Here is an 18664-nt window from a genome sequence, read left to right on the forward strand (position 1 = left end):
AGAAAAAAGAGTCATCATGTTAAGATAAACTCAATTGAAAGATTTTCGAGATTCTATCATTATTGTTTTGACCAAATTAGTTTCCTTCTTGGTATGGCTATTTGGTTAGCATATTTGATCTTCTAAAACCATCAACAATTCTAATTGTTGACAACATTCTTAGTAGAAATTTTATAATCTCCTTGATTCTGTTGAAATAGTGTATAAAAAAGTGTGTAAATACATATTATATATTCAATGCAGTAACACAGGGTGATAGCTTCCAACATTTGCATCTGTGCCACAACATTTTTGATTCCACGTAATGGTAAATTTACCAGGTCAACTCATAACATAACCATTAATACCCCTTAGGACTCCTTAGTCTTCAAACAATTGGTTGACTCCCTTACATTGATTGGTGGCACTTTTAAGATCCACTGGGTTAGATAATATGGAACTCAATCCTTTTAAAAGTCATAAACTCGATCTTACACATATATAGCCATGCATCTATATTATATAGTTTAGAGGAATAATATTCCACGTGATTAAGGGGAATCAGGGAATGCACGAAGCAAAGATTCAACCAAAAATAGAAATAAAAGATGAACAATTGAATTCAATGGATATTACTGAAAATAAATTGTGCATGCAAACGGGTATATGGACATCAAGTGGTAGTTGAAGTTCGAATCGTAGAAGATAGTTTTGGTTTACCTTATTACTCATTATGAAAAGATGGTGTTGAAGTAGGATAACCTACTCCAACTCACACCTAGAGTTACTGTAAATTTGCATCCAACACCCAATTCAAATTCTTTGGGTCACGGCCAAGATAATTGACTACCCAAACATAAAGGTGATCCATTTTCAAGATGAATCTTCCACAAGCAAAGAAATAGTGGCACAACATGGAGGCTTCACCTAGTAGCATTTCCTACGATGTCAAATTATTAAATGAGGGGTCCTTTAGGATCATCCGCAAATTTAAGCTCAACCCAGGCCCACCAAATTTAGAACATGTTAAAAGAAAAATGTCTCTGCTCTCTTCATTTGTATTAGGCCTCTAGTTTGGAGGAACACCACCTAGATCAATCAATACTACGACAAAATAACTCCATAATAACATCCCTAATAAAGCATCGAACAATATTAATATGAAGAATGCAATTGCGGCTTCCAAGCCTCCACTCTATAAAGCGAGGCAATAATTCATTATTACAATCGCATAATATGTCACTCCCACAATGCCCAAAACTAGAAGAAACATAACAGAGATAAGGCCCCCACGTGTTGTGCAAAGTTTGAACATGTTCCATTCCATTACAATTCACAACCACAATCAAGTGTTCAAAAGGCACTCATACCACTCTAAATCCAATGGGGAGATTTATGTGCAACATATAAATGGAAAAACGAGTCTTCCTATTAAAATCCTGTTAATTTTAGTTAGCATGTCCTTACATAGGATACTTACTTCAGGGATTCAAATTAGCCTAATTTTCCATTAGCCATCACATAAGACATTATGATCATGATAGTAATTGAAGAAAGAACATAGACGAAAGGTGAAGAAGACAAGCCAAGACAAGAGAACACAAAATATGGCTCAAGCCAAGGAAAAACCCCAAGATGGGGAAAACCCTTGAACAATTCTTCTTTATTATCAATATCAAATGTTAAACAGAGGGAGAGGACATTGACTTCCAAATAGATGATGAATGAATGGCTCCAAAATGTAATTCTGAAACAAACCAATTTGCCCTCTGAAGTTGAAGTCAAACTGATGTAGGTTAAGGCTCACTGCATTTTTACTTGACAATGCAAAATTTCCTTCATACAATTGCAGCTCTTCAAGTTAAGCATGGTGCATCATTTTGCTGGACCTAAGGCTAGTCATACTTGGGCAAATCCATGACTTATTTCTTGAAGCATCATTCAGTCAAATGGGCGGCAAACTTTCTACCCAAGATGAGGGCTCATAATAAGACATAAGGGTTCGGTCTTTTCTGCAATGGTAGGGAAAAGCCTGCAGCTCCTTTAAAGTTGCTCCAAACAATGGATTCGGACCCTACAATAGGACAAAGCATATAACCCATTGAATTGAGGAAGAACCCTCTCCAAAGAATCCCTTAATCACACCTTCTTCTACTTGGCCTTACTGTTGAATGTATGTGACCTTCAATCACCCTAAACAAAACCCAATAACCATCTTCAAACCCTTACACAAGAAGCTCCTTTCTACAGCCAAGAATAGAGGGGATGGAGGACACTTCTATATATACAATTTGATGGGCGTCAAGAGACATGACTATTGGATTGTTGAGCCGACATAGAGATAAGGTTGACCTAGGTAATATTCATGTGAGAGAAAATAAATTCAAAATCCCACTTTTACTTATCCAAATTTGACGATCTTTAGGTTCCCAAAGGAGCTATCCAAAGTGGAATTTGGCCCTAGTTTCCAATTTTAACACTCCTTCTCAACTAAGGAGAATTCCACCTACCAATCCATCATCATCGGTCATCATGCCATCCTGTCACCATAAACCATCTCTGAATCTCATCATATCTATGTTCTGCTCTGTTCAACACTGATACGAATAATAAAGAAGAATCGATCGAAAGTGATTCACAAGACCTTGCCACTCTCCACTAACAAAAGTCGTTCCATATAACCATCGGACTTGATCCTAAGTGATCAAGTTGAAGAAACATCCTACATCCTAGACATAGGGAGTACGGCAGTACACGATGCGTCCATCAGTAGTGCTATGGTCCCAAACCACTTTTCCCAACTCATTAGGCCATGTGAGAGGTAGTTGCCCTGTGTCTCGGACTACCTGGGTAGGATGATGCAAGAACATCAGCAGGGAAAGAATATATCACATCCTTCTCACAACCACACATAGGGAAAGGAGAAACCACATTTTACAAACACATGTCATAATCACATGTAGGGGAAGGATGAATCACATCCTACAGTCACATATCACAATCATTATAGGGAAAGGATGAACCACATCCTACACACATGCAAATCACCAAGAGTAGGGAAAGGAAGAACCACGTCCTACACGAATGTAAACCTGCAATACTAGGAAGGATCTTACACATGTGGAAAGGATGAACCACATCCCACCGACATATTAACCACTAATCGTAGGGAACGAGCATCCTACATGTGGGAAAAGGATGAACCACGTCCCACTGACATGTCAACAGATGCCTATATTCATCTCTCACTGGGGTATCCACAAGAGAAGGTGAACCACTCACCCTACATACATGTGTCCACAATCGTAGGAGAAGGTAAACCACTCACCCTACATACATGTGTCCACAATTGTAGGGGAAGGTGAACCACTCACCCTGTACACAGCACACCAATAGGGAAAGGTGAACCACTCACCCTATGGTCGATCATAACTCAATAAGTACCCCAAGCCCCCGGGAGCTCTAGAGCTCAATGTTCAATCTTAACCAAGGATTCCCTCATGTAGGGAATAGTGGCAGACTACTTTCTGAAAATGAAGGCTAGATCTTGACAATGATATTGATGATTGGATCGTCAATGAGAGCCTCATAGCTCCACCCAACAACATATAGATGAATACACAGCTTTCTACAGACATTTTGATTTACAGCAGAGATCGTAGAAGCACTTAGCAATCCTTTGCTTCTTGCATATTTTGATGAAGGAAATATTTAACTGTACTTACTCCCTCTTACTCAGGGAGACCATAAGCCTAAGCTTGTCTTTCCAAAGTGCACAATGACCATCTGGTAGCCTGCTCAACATAAGATCCATCCTCTTTGTAGATAAAACATGCCATGATACCATATAAAGTGGTATCTAATGTTAATATGTAAAGTCTAGGATTCTCTGAATCCTATTCTGTAATATACAACAATGGAGTTTACTTAAATGGCCATGCTGGATGCTTTACTCATTCAATCTCAATGGAGTTCCAAGAGCCACAAGCTTCAGTCTAGCAGTGAGAAATTATCCAATATGTGAGGCTTATCTGCAAACATAAACAGGGATCCACAAGATATATGAATGCAGACCAACAGCTTTCAAGTGCAGGGAATAGTGTATCAAGGTTAAGTCTTTCTTCTTGACTTCAAAAGTCAACTCCCTCTGAATAGTTTTGAAAAGATACCTTGCCCATTAATTCATCTGCAACCGGTTATTAGTCCTTATTACATGGACAACCTTCTTGAAATAATGAATGGGCAAGTGGAGTTATTAATCCATTCAACCATTTATGCATGGAGAGGAGCTGGCACATAACTTTTCCCAGTTTTCTAAAATACTTCTACTCCCTTTGATCTTTCAGAAGATATGGTCGAAAAATGGTGGAGGAAGATTGTCATCAACTACTGCTCAGGTTCAATCGCATCATCATAGAGAAAGGACAAGATCATTGCAACCATCTCCTTTCCTTGGTGAAGCCTATAAATATTTCTTAATTGATTCAACTCTTTTTCTTTGAATTCCTCCAGAGATACGGATATAGATGCACCCACTATATGGTAAGGGTCTATCTGAGATTGAGTAAAGTGCACATCCTCTTTTTTTACTATCTGCTTCTGTATTTCATGGTTAAAGGCCTAAAATTAGATGCCAAGATCTTGATCTTCAAGAAAGAATATTCCTAAGGTACTTCTCCCCTTATCTAGGATGCCAAAGTCGAAGGTACTGCAATAGTTAGTGCATATAAGAACTGAGTATACAAGTGCAGACATATTGTTAACCATCCTCAATTTGATTCAATAGAGTCCTAAGTTCAGATCATGAATATTGTTATTTAGGATATGCCTTGCATTGAGGCATCAAACTAGAGATTTAATAAGATCATAACATGGACACAGTTGGTCCTGCGGACATTGATTCACAAATATTTGCTTGATCTTCACATTGTTACCATTGTCATATTGATGTCACCTTATGCTGTCAATTCTGACATAGGATCATTGACATCAAGGAGTAGAGGTCAATGCATCATATGTGTATATCATTATAATTTGGGTTATTTCCTCTATGTCATAGTGTCAGGCCTTCTAGAAAAGTAATGCCCTAAAGTACAATTAGTAGCAATGACTCCTGTGGATAACAAATGTACAACAAGGTTTCAATTGTCCCCTTTTGGTTCTTGAATTTCTAAGTACAAGGTTACTTTGTATTTTCATATTTCACGAGTGTTTATTGTAAGCAGGTTAGTGTTGGACACAGATTGTCATTGATGTCAATATGGCAATATTCAAGAGGAGGAGACAGAGCATATCGGAGTCAAGAGGAGCAAATGGACCGAGAGGAGCATATGGAGCAAGAGGAGCCAAGAGGAGCAATATATATAGAGCCATCGGTATATGCCAAAGAGAAGGTGCACACAGAGCCATCAGTGGAGCTGCAGGAGGAACCATATAGCAAGGAAACATATCAGAGTCATCAGGACGCAGAGAGCCATCAGAGAAAATAAGAGCAAACAAAGCCATCGGGAGGATTATAGTGTATATGGTATCAAAAGATAATTATATATATATAGCAGGCGGAATACACCATTGCTGAAACCGTTGTTGAACACGGTTGAAACTTCTGGAGAAAAGTTGCTGAAACACCAATTTCTCCATTGTTGAAACACCGACACTTGTCAAAAATTTGTTGATACACCAGTTTCAGCGTTGCTGCAACACCAGTCTCAGCGTTGCTGTAACACCAGTTTCGGCGTTGCTGAAACACCAATTTCAGCGTTGCTGTAACACCAGTTTCGGCGTTGCTGAAACACCACTTTCGGCGTTGCTGAAACACCTCCGCGACGACATTATATTTATGCGTTGATAAAACACCTCCGCGACGACATTATATTTCCGCGTTGATAAAACACCTCCGCGACGACATTATATTTTTGTGACACCATCAATCGAAGGTAATCATGAGGAAGATAAAGCGAATGGAGGAGGGAAGCCGGAAGGTCAAGCAAGTGTTGAGGAAGCCGAAGCTCAAGCGAGCGAGGAGGAAGCCAAAGAGCCATTGAGTAAGTGGAAATGAACGGACAAAGGCATGAGAATGTATAAAACAGTAAAAACAGGGAATTGTTGTAGCTGCTATTGTTGCTGTTGCTGTAGCTGTTGTTGCTGGAGCTGTTGCTGCTGTTGCTGTAGCTGTTGTTGCTGTAGCTGCTATTGTTGTTGCTGCTGTTGCTGCAGCTGCTGAAAGTTGCTGAAATACGCTGTGAAGGCCGTTACAACTGCTGAAAGTTGCTGAAATACGCTGGAGGAAATAGAGGCCGTATGAGGGTCCAACAGAACAGAAAGAGGGTGCAGCAAAACAGAAAGAGGGATGAAGGACCAACAGAACAGTAGGCAGTCGAAGGGGAGAAACAGCCAGCAGAGAAATAGTCATGCTGAAGCATTCATTGTGACAATGAGAACTTAAGCTTGAACAGAAAATTGTTCTTTATACAGAGTTTAGTGCAGCTAACAGAAGACTGACTAAAGCTGTGTGAAGACATTATCAGAGAGAAAAATGGCTATTGGAGACTATGTGTGGGCAGTGTGCAAAGTTGTAAAGACTCATTCATAAGAAGACTGGTTGTCATTGATACTGTAGCCTGGAGACTACAGTGAAGCTGTAAATAGATAGAACTCAGCAGAGAAGAGTTCTGAGAGCAGAAGGATTGGAGTCCTTGGGGTTGGTGCCTCAAAAGTGAGAAGGATTGAAGTCCTTGGGCTGGTGCCTCAGAAGTAAGTAGGATTGGAGTCCTTGGGGTTGAAGCCTCAGAAGTAGGAAGGATTGAAGTCCTTGAGAGTTTGTGCTCCTAAGTCCAAGATTGGTGTCTTGGCAAAATAGAGTTGGTGCTCTGGAGGTTGGAGCCTCACCAAAGTCCAAGTTGGAGCTTGGCAACTGATTGCAACCATCTATATATTGTATCTATTTTACTGCACAGTTTATATTAATAAAAGCATTTATTCTTGTTGTTCATCTTGTGTTCTGAATATATATGTTTTAACTGGTAAAACAATAGTGGGAAAAAGAAATACTGATTCACCCCCCCTCTCAGTATTTCCAACAATTGGTATCAGAGCAGGCTTCTTCATTCTAGCCTAACAGCTTGAAGAAGGATCAGCAACCATGATGAGAAATCATGAAGCATCAGGAAAACCTCCTCTGTTTGATGGCACTAACTTTGGGTTTTGGAAGAAAAGAATGACTTACTATTTAATGTCCCTTGGACCTGAAGTCTGGCATTTTTGTCAAACTGAATACCGAGCGACTTCCACTCTTCCAACAGACCAAGATGAGAGGAAAGCCTACATTGCAAATGCAAAAGCCATGAACTCTATCACTAGTGGAATCATTGATTCTGAGTTTACAAAAATCATGCACTGTAACTCTGCCAGAGAAATGTGGGAGAAGCTAGTTAGTTTGTACGATGGAGACTCAAAAGTCAAAAAGGCAAAGCTTCAAACTCACAGAAGACAATTTGAAAGTTTGAAGATGGAAGAGGAAGAAGATATTGCAGCATACCTCCTCCGAGTAGCTGAAGTGGTAAATTCCCTGAAAGGATTGGACGAAAAGGTTGAAGAAAGTACTATTGTACAAAAGGTATTAAGGTCCCTTCCAGACAGATTTGACTCCAAAATAAGTGCTATAGAAGAATCAAAGGATCTTGACACCCTCAAAATGGATGAACTCCATGGAATTCTCACTGCCTATGAAATGAGGAAAGGAGGACCTAGCTCCAAAGATGCAGCATTCAAGGCCTTAAAGTCAAAGAAAGGGAAAGAAAGGAATGACTGTAGTGATGAGTCAGATGTGGAATCCGAATTGGCTCAATATGTACGAAAGCTGAAGAGAGGATCTAAGCTTAAAGGCAAGTATCCTCTTATCTGTTTTAAATGTGGTAAAATAGGTCATTATGCAGCAAAATGTCCTCATAAACATGACAGTGATGACGAAAGAAATTCTAAAAGAATGACATATAAAAAGAAAGGGTTCAATAAGAAAAACCTTCTCTCTAAGCAAGATGAGTCTGATGAGGATGAGTTTATGGTCATCAAAAAGAAATCAGATGAGGAAAGCGATCATGATGAAAGCCAAGAAGCACTATTCATGGCACTCACAGATGATGATGACTCGGGGCAAGAAGGAAATGTGGATGAACTGTTAATAAGTGCCATTGAAGAGAATGAGAAACTACGGAACAAAATTATCTCTCTCAAAGTGGAAAACGAGGAAATAAGAAGGAGAGAAGATCTCTTGAAAACAAAGCTTAAGGAAAAAGAAGAGACTTGTGAAGAACGAGAGGCCGAAGTAGTATCTCTGAGAAAGGAGTTGGAGCAAATTAAAAAGGGATGTAAAAGCTCTCAAATACTTGATACTATTCTGAAAAATCAAAAACCTCAACATGATAAGTCTGGAATAGGTTTCAAGGGAGAATCCTCAAGCACTAAGAATAGTGCGAAAAGCTATGCCGATGCACTTTCCTGCAACCCAAAAGATGAAAAAGTTTCTTATCAAAAGTGCGTCCCAGATTCCAAGAATCAAGAAAGATTTATTCCAAAGAAGAATGTGGAGTCGAATCATGGACACTACAGCAAATACAAACCTGTACTCCACCAAGGGCCCATAAAAAATCCAAAGGACGAGGGAGGAGTAATTCTCAGAAAGGAAGGCGAATTAAACCGTGGCTGCTTCAAAACCATATTTCTTGGACACTGTTTTCACTGTAAAAACTTCGGTCACCAAGCTAGACACTGTATGGCTCGCAGAAGTGAAAAGACAACGCAAAATGACCGAGTAATCAACTCATATGCTCCCAAAAGACAGGGACAAATCAAAACCTTCAACTCATTCGATCCCTTGACTAAATTTGATCTGACTTGCTCTTTTTGCTACAATAATGGACACTATGAACAAAACTGCCCACTCAAAGGAAGAAAGACGAGCAGCAAGATCTCTGCAATGGACAAATGCGGCCTGGCTCTATTTGCGCAAAATAATGGAAACCAGTGGTTTGTGGATAGTGGGTGCTCCAGACACATGACAGGAGACAAAAGGAAATTTATCTCACTGAGCAAAAAGGAAGGGAATGTGTCCTTTGGAAGCGGAACTGGCAAAATTGCAGGAAGAGGAACAATTACTTTGATCAATGGAAAAGGAAAAGCTCAAGATGCTCTGTTGGTTGATGGACTCAAACACAACCTTCTGAGTGTCAGCCAAATTTGTGATCAAGGACATAAGGTTGTCTTCAGCACCAAAGACTGTGAAATAAGGAACTCTGTCTCTGGAAAACTTGTGGCAAAAGGAGTAAGAACACCAGACAATATTTATGTTCTGAACAAGATTCAGGAGAACAAATGCTACTTGAGTCAGGCAGATGAGAGTTGGTTGTGGCACAAGAGACTTGGACATACCAGCTTCGAAAATCTGATCAATATCAGCAAAATCAAAGTTGTACAAGACATCCCAAGGTTTTCCAAACCAAATAAAGCAGTGTGTGGTCCATGTCAACATGGAAAACAGACCAGAACCAGCCACAAGACAAAGGAACACTGTATATCAAAGCCCTTGGAGATCATCCATGTTGATGTGTGTGGGCCAACTAGAAATCAAGCACTCCAAGGAGAAAGGTACTTTGTGTTATTTGTTGATGATTATACTAGAATGATGTGGATATATTTCATAAAGTATAAATCTGAAACTTTTGAGTGTTTTAAGAATCTAAAATCCCTTATAGAAAACGAAAAAGATTCAAAAATTAAGTGTCTCAGAACAGACAGAGGAGGAGAATTCACATCAAACGAGTTCAGTGAGTTCTGCAATATTCATGGAATTAAAAGGGAATTCTCGGCTGCCAGAACACCTCAGCAAAATGGGGTAGTTGAAAGACGAAACCGAACTGTCCAAGAAATGGCAAGAACCATGCTGTTAGCAGCAGACCTACAACCTAAATTCTGGAGGGAAGCAGTAGGGACAGCTGTCTATACTTTGAATCGGACTCAATTAAGACCAAATTGTGATAAAACTCCTTATGAGCTATGGAAAGGGAGACCTGCTTCGGTGAAGTATTTCAAAATATTTGGAAGCAAGTGCTTCATAAAAATAAATGATGGTTCACCTGGAAAATTTGATTCTCGGGTTGATGAGGGGATATTTCTTGGATACTCTCCACGGAGCAAGGCTTACAAATGCTACAATTTTCGACTGAAGAAAATAGTGGAAAGCATCGATGTTAAGGTTGACAAAGATCTTCCAGAAAAGGAAATTGAAGAACAGGAAGATGACTTTCTCATTGAAGAAGAAGAATCTAAAGAAGAAGAGATAGATGATGAAGAAGAAGAAGAGGAAAGAGAACCGGCTTATACTCCTTCAAAGATGAAGTATGTAGAAAGATACCATCCAGAAGAACAGATCATTGGCGATAAAGATGAAGGTGTGCAGACCAGAAGAAGGATAACAACCTCACCCAAGAGAAAAGCCATTGCCCTCCTATCTATGATAGAACCAGAAACATTCACAGAAGCAAGTAAGGATCCTCATTGGGTAAAAGCAATGGAAGAAGAAATATTCCAAATTGAGAAGAACAAGACATGGGAGCTGGTACCTCGTCCGAAGGACAAAAACATAATAGGAACCAAATGGGTGTTCAAAAATAAAATGAATGAGGAAGGACAGGTTATCAGAAACAAGGCAAGACTTGTTTGCAAAGGCTATTCGCAAATTGAAGGAGTTGACTTTGAAGAGACGTTTGCACCAGTGGCCCGTATGGAAGCTATTAGGATGTTTTTAGCATTTGCTTGCTTGAAAGGATTCAAAATCTATCAAATGGACGTGAAATCAGCATTTCTAAATGGGGAACTCAAGGAGGAAGTCTACATGGAGCAACCAGAAGGTTTTGATCTGACAGCAGGAAAGGACCTAGTCTGTAAGCTGAAAAAGGCTTTGTATGGGTTGAAACAAGCTCCTAGAGCTTGGTATGCAAGACTGGATAACTATCTCCAACAACAAGGCTTCAAAAAGGGAGTGGCTGGAAGCAATCTATACATAAAGACAGATCAAGGTAAGTTACTAGTTGCTCTTGTTTATGTCGATGATCTGATTTTTGCTAGTAATAATGATGAAATGAGCCATGAATTTTCTCAAAGCATGGAAAAAGAATTTGAGATGTCAATGATAGGAGAACTATCCCACTTCCTTGGACTTCAAGTATCTCAAACCAGAGCAGGATTGTGTATATCTCAAGGCAAATATCTAAAAGACATGCTCAAAAAATATGGAATGGAGGACTGTGCACCCATGAGCACTCCCATGACCACAAACTACAAACTGAGCAAAGATGATGACTCCCCTCTAGTAGATGCAACTCATTACAGGTCAATGATTGGAGCCCTTCTATACTTAACAGCTACACGACCAGACATAATGCAAGCAGTAGGAATGGTGGGAAGATTTCAATCGGCTCCCAAACAATCTCATTTATTAGCTGTAAAAAGAATTCTCAGATACCTGAAGGGAACTTCTGATTTCGGTCTTTGGTACCCAAGGAACTCAACACTGACTGTAACTGCATACACCGATGCTGATTGGGCTGGAAATATAGATGATCGGAAAAGTACTAGTGGAAATGCATTCTTCCTAGGAGACTGTTTGGTATCCTGGCTCAGCAAAAAACAGTCATCCATATCATTATCCACAACCGAAGCCGAGTATATCGCTGCAGCAGACTGTTGCTCTCAGATACTTTGGATGAAGGAAGCACTAAAAGATGTCGACATATGTACAAATCAACCAATTACCGTTTATTGTGACAACACTAGTGCTATCAGTCTCAGCAAAAATCCAGTGATGCACTCAAGAACCAAACACATTCCAATCAAGTATCATTTCCTCCATGAGCAAGTAGCTGAACAAAACATCGCACTGGAATATATCAGTACTAAGGAGCAAATAGCTGATATTTTCACAAAACCTCTTCCTCGGGAAGCATTCGAACATCTGCGACAAAAGATGGGGGTTATTTCTTTATCATCACTCAAGTTCATTCATAAAGATGCAGCAAGACAGGGGGAGCAGCTTGACAGGGGGAGTTCGTAGCATTCCTTTGCCATTGATGTCAAAGGGGGAGAAGGCAGGAGAATATTGCCATCAATAACAAAGGGGGAGATTGTTGGACACAGATTGTCATTGATGTCAATATGGCAATATTCAAGAGGAGGAGACAGAGCATATCGGAGTCAAGAGGAGCAAATGGACCGAGAGGAGCAGATGGAGCAAGAGGAGCCAAGAGGAGCAATATATATAGAGCCATCGGTATATGCCAAAGAGAAGGTGCACACAGAGCCATCGGTGGAGCTGCAGGAGGAACCATATAGCAAGGAAACATATCAGAGTCATCAGGACGCAGAGAGCCATCAGAGCAAATAAGAGCAAACAAAGCCATCGGGAGGATTATAGTGTATATGGTATCAAAAGATAATTATATATATATAGCAGGCGGAATACACCATTGCTGAAACCGTTGTTGAACACGGTTGAAACTCCTGGAGAAAAGTTGCTGAAACACCAATTTCTCCATTGCTGAAACACCGACACTTGTCAAAAATTTGCTGATACACCAGTTTCAGCGTTGCTGCAACACCAGTCTCAGCGTTGCTGTAACACCAGTTTCGGCGTTGCTGAAACACCAATTTCAGCGTTGCTGTAACACCAGTTTCGGCGTTGCTGAAACACCACTTTCGGCGTTGCTGAAACACCTCCGCGACGACATTATATTTCCGCGTTGATAAAACACCTCCGCGACGACATTATATTTCCGCGTTGATAAAACACCTCCGCGACGACATTATATTTTTGTGACACCATCAATCGAAGGTAATCATGAGGAAGATAAAGCGAATGGAGGAGGGAAGCCGGAAGGTCAAGCAAGTGTTGAGGAAGCCGAAGCTCAAGCGAGCGAGGAGGAAGCCAAAGAGCCATTGAGTAAGTGGAAATGAACGGACAAAGGCATGAGAATGTATAAAACAGTAAAAACAGGGAATTGCTGCAGCGGCTATTGTTGTTGTTGCTGCAGCTGTTGTTGCTGGAGCTGTTGCTGTAGCTGTTGTTGCTGTAGCTGCTATTGCTGTTGCTGCAGCTGCTGAAAGTTGTTGAAATACGCTGTGAAGGCCGTTACAACTGCTGAAAGTTGCTGAAATACGCTGGAGGAAATAGAGGCCGTATGAGAGTCCAACAGAACAGAAAGAGGGTGCAGCAAAACAGAAAGAGGGATGAAGGACCAACATAACAGTAGGCAGTCGAAGGGGAGAAATAGTCATGCTGAAGCATTCATTGTGACAATGAGAACTTAAGCTTGAACAGAAAATTGTTCTTTATACAGAGTTTAGTGCAGCTAACAGAAGACTGACTAAAGCTGTGTGAAGACATTATCAGAGAGAAAAATGGCTATTGGAGACTATGTGTGGGCAGTGTGGAAAGTTGTAAAGACTCATTCATAAGAAGACTGGTTGTCATTGATACTGTAGCCTGGAGACTATAGTGAAACTGTAAATAGATAGAACTCAGCAGAGAAGAGTTCTGAGAGCAGAAGGATTGGAGTCCTTGGGGTTGGTGCCTCAAAAGTGAGAAGGATTGAAGTCCTTGGGCTGGTGCCTCAGAAGTAAGTAGGATTGGAGTCCTTGGGGTTGAAGCCTCAGAAGTAGGAAGGATTGAAGTCCTTGAGAGTTTGTGCTCCTAAGTCCAAGATTAGTGTCTTGGCAAAATAGAGTTGGTGCTCTGGAGGTTGGAGCCTCACCAAAGTCCAAGTTGGAGCTTGGCAACTGATTGCAACCATCTATATATTGTATCTATTTTACTGCACAGTTTATATTAATAAAAGCATTTATTCTTTCTGTTCATCTTGTGTTCTGAATATATATGTTTTAACTGGTAAAACAATAGTGGGAAAAAGAAATACTGATTCACCCCCCCTCTCAGTATTTCCAACAGTTAGGAACCAATAAATATAGATCTTGTCTTAATGTTTCGAGCTCTCCAATTGAGTTCTATTTCTACTCCTTTGCAATCTCAGACTTTCAGTTCACCGTTGCTTTTTTTGTTTTGTTACTATTTGATGAGACTTCCTAGAGACAATAATTTTCAAGACTATATTAGGTAACTCTGAAAATCATGCCAACAACCAATTTTAATTGCTTCAAGCTCCTTTCTACAACCAAGAACAGATGAGATTTCTTGCCTTCTTGATGATCAAATGATGACGGAGGACCCTTCTATACATACAATTTGATGGGCATCAAGAGACATTACTATTGGACTATTGAGTTGACATAGAGATAAGGCCGACCTAGGTAATATTTGTGTGAGAGGATAAATTCAAAATCCCACTTCTACTTATCCAAATTTGACGATCTTCAGATTGATTTTGGTCCTTGCGAAAAAAGGAATTCAATACTGCAATTATATTTCCCAAACGAGTTGTCCAAAATAGAATTTGGCCCTAATTTCCAATTTTAACAAATCCCAAGCCATTTTTGTTAATGTTGGAGTGAAGGGGAACGATATATTCCTCTATTGCAGGCAATTTGGCAATTTCCTCTTTTACTAATGCCTATGTTCATTTGGCACTTCACATTGTTGCCAACTTCAATGCTTTCGAAAAGAGGCCTTGTGGATATATTCCTCATGGAAAGGGGATCGTTGTTGTACTATATCATTTGACTTTCTATGAATACTTTTTTTTGTAGCCTATCGAGAGTTCAGTCTTGCCAAGATTGAACACTTGTCAATCTTGATGATAAATCTCATCCAAAGTTCAAAGACATTGCTGATTTGGAAATTTTTATCTATCTTAGAGAAGAGAAAATGGCTCTAAAATCACCCATAAAGATTTGTCTGGGGGAAGCAGTCATAAAGGGCACTATTAACAGTGAGACAATGGGGTACTTCATATGAAGGATTTTCTTGTTTTTAACAATGCTTGGAATTCATAAGGAGCACCTGCATTTTAGGCAGTATTTATAGAATGAAATGGCTCATTATGCTACAAAATGCTAGGGTGCAAAAATAGAGTGCTCCTATGGATGGGTTGAATGTGTTGGTCTTGTATAGATCTGCTTATGACTTGAAGGTACACATATAGTTTATGATTGAGGAGTGACCATGGTATTGGAGAATGGCACTTCATAATAATAGAAAGGGTAAGAACAAATCCCGGGTGGCTTCCGAGAATAAGATTGGAGGCATATGTCATGATTATGACATCACCAACAATCTCCTATTATTCATGTTTGTGTTTGATTCTAATGGTCTCTGATTTCTATGATTTCTACAAGTAAGCAATCACGTGCTTGGAACACAAAACAATAAGTTTCTATCTTTTCCATTTTTTTTTGTTTGGAGTTGTTCCTAGTGGTTTTTGAAGTGTTCTTAGTTTTTTTTTTGTTGTACATGATTGTACTGGGTTGTTCAAGTGGGTTTTATGCCTCATATTTTGAATGTGGCTATGATACCATATGTGAGAACCCGAACCGAGGTTCTTTAACTAAAACTAAATTTAACATCAAATTTCACAACAACAAAAAATAGCATGTTTATAACACAACAACTATTTGACAATAGCATATAAATAAAATTTGATTTATAACAATATTAAACATGTAAGGAATTTGATTTGTAGAAATTTACATAAATAAAACAACAAACAGGAAAACACTTGAATTGGTGGTTCAATTGGGGTGCTCATGTTGAGGCTACCCAACTGAATTTTCTACCTTTCCAACTAGGAATGTCTATTTGACTTCTAGCCCATGGAACCTCCACACTCACCCTAGCCCTCTGAACCCAAGTTCAACAACAGTTACTGCAATGTGTCCAAAAAAATAGGTCGAATAATCTCCAATCACAACCAAAACCAATTTAGTTCTCCTTCCTTCCTTTCATTTTTCCATTTTTTCCTTCAATACCAAAAAAAATAGAGACCAAAGATCCCCGTTCTCCTCTCATCCTCCTTCCATTTATGTCTCCCCCACTCATCCACCTCAATCACCTACCATTAAGGCCATGAATATTCCATCATCCCTTTTAATTTAATGACCTTGACTTCCCCCTTATATCTTATCCAAAAATAAATTGGAGGAGACAAATTGCCAAACTTTGAGAAATGAAATATTAATATTTAATTCTGAAATAATTTTGAGAAGACAACTTGTCAAACTTTGGGAAATAAAATATTAATATTTAATTCTAAAATAAATTTGAGGAGCCAACTTGAAATTTTGGGAAATGAAATAATAAAAAATAATATTAATAAGTATATACCAATATAACTTAATAATTATAAGTCATAATTTTAATGTTAATTAAACACTAATCAAGATTAGTCATTAATCAAGCTTAACCATTTATTTAATAATCTAATGTTTTAAGCTTTAGAATACAAGTGTATTCGTGTGAGGTGCGGATATGTAACCAACATACGCATACTTTGTATGTATACTAATAATACTTATTGGAATCAAGCACTCAACATGTAGGCTAATAAGATAATGTAATTAGGTAGGGCATTACACTTCCAATGTGGATTCAAAATTGTTGTTGCCTATTCTACACCTACAGTGGATGCCACTTTCTATCATCAGTCAATTGTTAGCCATTTATATTTAACTCATAGCCATAATGATATTTCTTTTGTTGTTGGTTTTGTTACCTGATGCATGCAAGCACCCCATAAGAGCCATTGAAAAGCAACAAAAAGAATGCATTTCCATATATGGGGTATAATTTAGTTTGGGATGCATTAAGTTCATGGGGGTCTCCTTTATTGGTTGGTTTCATTGGCTCTTGTAAGGTCGCAACCCTAATGATTGAAAGTGTACTATAAGTTATGTTTTCATTCTTGGCTTTGGATTTGTCACTTGGGTTTTTAAGAAGCAACAAGCTCTTGCACTTTCTTTAGTAGAAGCAAGTTATCAAGTAGTGGTTAATGTAAGTCAATAATCCATTTAGACTTTGTAGATCCTTTTAGAGTTTGGATTCCAATAGCAACATCCAACCACAATCTAATGTGACAACCAAAGTTCCATTTAAGCTCACTAAAGATTTCATTCAATGTCAACACAACAAACTTGTTGAGCTACACATGCACTTCAATAGAGAGATTATTCAAAATCGTGTTTTCAAAATGATATTTTTCCCTTAATTCTAAACATTTTCACAGTCTCTTATAAAAGTGAACTTTTCTAAACTTTAACCATGTTAGGGGTTCAAGTACTTATTGTTGATGGAAGATAAGCTCTAACACCTACTTCTTTCTTTTATTATGTGACCTTTGTAAATCCTTAAACCCTAGCCAGGTTGTTCTTAGGGGGGTGCTAAAATATTCAGACATGTAGGAGTTAGTTAAAATAAACTTGGTCTATTTCCCTTGCTACCTCTGCGAGCGCCTCCCTGCAAACCCTCCTCACAGCCATGGCTCCAGAGGGAGGCTCTGAGCCTCCTTCCTCCCTCCCCCCTGAGCTCCTGGCCTTCAAACAGCTGGTGGGTGAATGCAACAAGCGCCCAATTTCAGCCTCCCAGCAGAAGTTCATCAAGAAGATGGAAACAATCCCGACCGTTGCTCTTCCAGCTGAAGAACCCTGTCGTGCTGCCCTGAATATTGCAGAAAGAGGACTCATCGGCCAGTTCACTGGGTTATGGCCATCACCAAGAGCCATCGAATCATGGGTGCAACGCAACTGGAGACCGCTGGTCTCAGAAGGAATAAAATGCCATTTCGTCGGTAAGGGTTATTTTGTTTTCATTTTTTACTGCATTGAAGATAGGAACCTCATCTTTAGAAACGAGCCATACTTCATGGGACCCCAGGGCCTGTACCTGAACAAATGGACTCCGGACTTTGATCCAACCCAAGATGTGCCCTTAGTTGTTCCTGTCTGGGTGCGCCTCCCTCATTTACCCTTGCACTGTTGGAGCCCGAAGACTTTAGAAACCATTGGAAACACCCTTGGAAAGTACATTGACAGAGCAGACAGGAAGGGACAATACTCCTGTGCCAGAATTTGTGTCGAGGTTGATCTGGAAGTTGGGCTTCTAGAAGCCATAAAACTAACAGTGGCAGAATGGTCTCATGTGCAAGAACTGGATTACAAGCAACTACCCTTCAAGTGCAGGCATTGCCATGGATATGGGCACTTTGCAAGAAACTGTAAAAATAAAACCGAAGAAGAAACAGAGAAAATGAAAGGAGACCAATGGACAACGGTGCAGAAAACGGCCTCATCAAAGCAGCACAACAAACCGAGAGGGAAAGGGGCACAAGCGGGAACCAGTGTGCCATCCACAGAACTACAGCCGGAAGGGCAGCACCCCCTAGAACAGAACTCCCCTCAAATTCCTCGCAGCTCTCAGCGCACAGGAAGAAACCCTGGTTACGGAAAGTGATGCAGAACAACAGGCAAACCCCTCATTAATCGAGGAAGGAAATGCAGGGGCCTCCCCGGCCCAAAACGACTCCCCAGAAAGAGGCTCTCCACCATCCTCTTATGCAGACATGATAAGAAAGAAGCCCTTGGAATTGACAGGCTCATCAAAAGAGGAGACAATTGAAAGGCCCTCGAAGCAGGCAGGGACGAAATCCCTCAAGGAAGCAAGAGAGGAAGAAGAAAAAAGGCAAAAAATGCA

The 18664-nt window shown here is 39.8% G+C and overlaps 1 protein-coding gene and 1 pseudogene across 1 annotated transcript; one reads left to right on the plus strand and one right to left on the minus strand.

Moving 5' to 3' along the window:
- Positions 1 to 763: 763 nt before the first annotated feature.
- On the minus strand, positions 764 to 1306 carry LOC149250478 (putative protein S-acyltransferase 14 pseudogene; annotated as a pseudogene).
- Positions 1307 to 17452: 16146 nt separating this feature from the next.
- LOC149250479 (uncharacterized) lies at positions 17453 to 18424 on the plus strand. Its single transcript, XM_089453663.1, has one exon. The coding sequence runs from the start codon at positions 17453 to 17455 to the stop codon at positions 18422 to 18424; it is 972 nt and encodes a 323-aa protein (XP_089309789.1).
- The last annotated feature ends 240 nt before the right edge of the window (positions 18425 to 18664 follow it).

The sequence above is a fragment of the Pinus tabuliformis genome, chromosome 7 (genome assembly GCF_031772625.1).
Source record: "Pinus tabuliformis cultivar Carrire ecotype Pingquan chromosome 7, CPIR1, whole genome shotgun sequence".
NCBI classification, from domain to species: Eukaryota; Viridiplantae; Streptophyta; class Pinopsida; order Pinales; family Pinaceae; genus Pinus; species Pinus tabuliformis.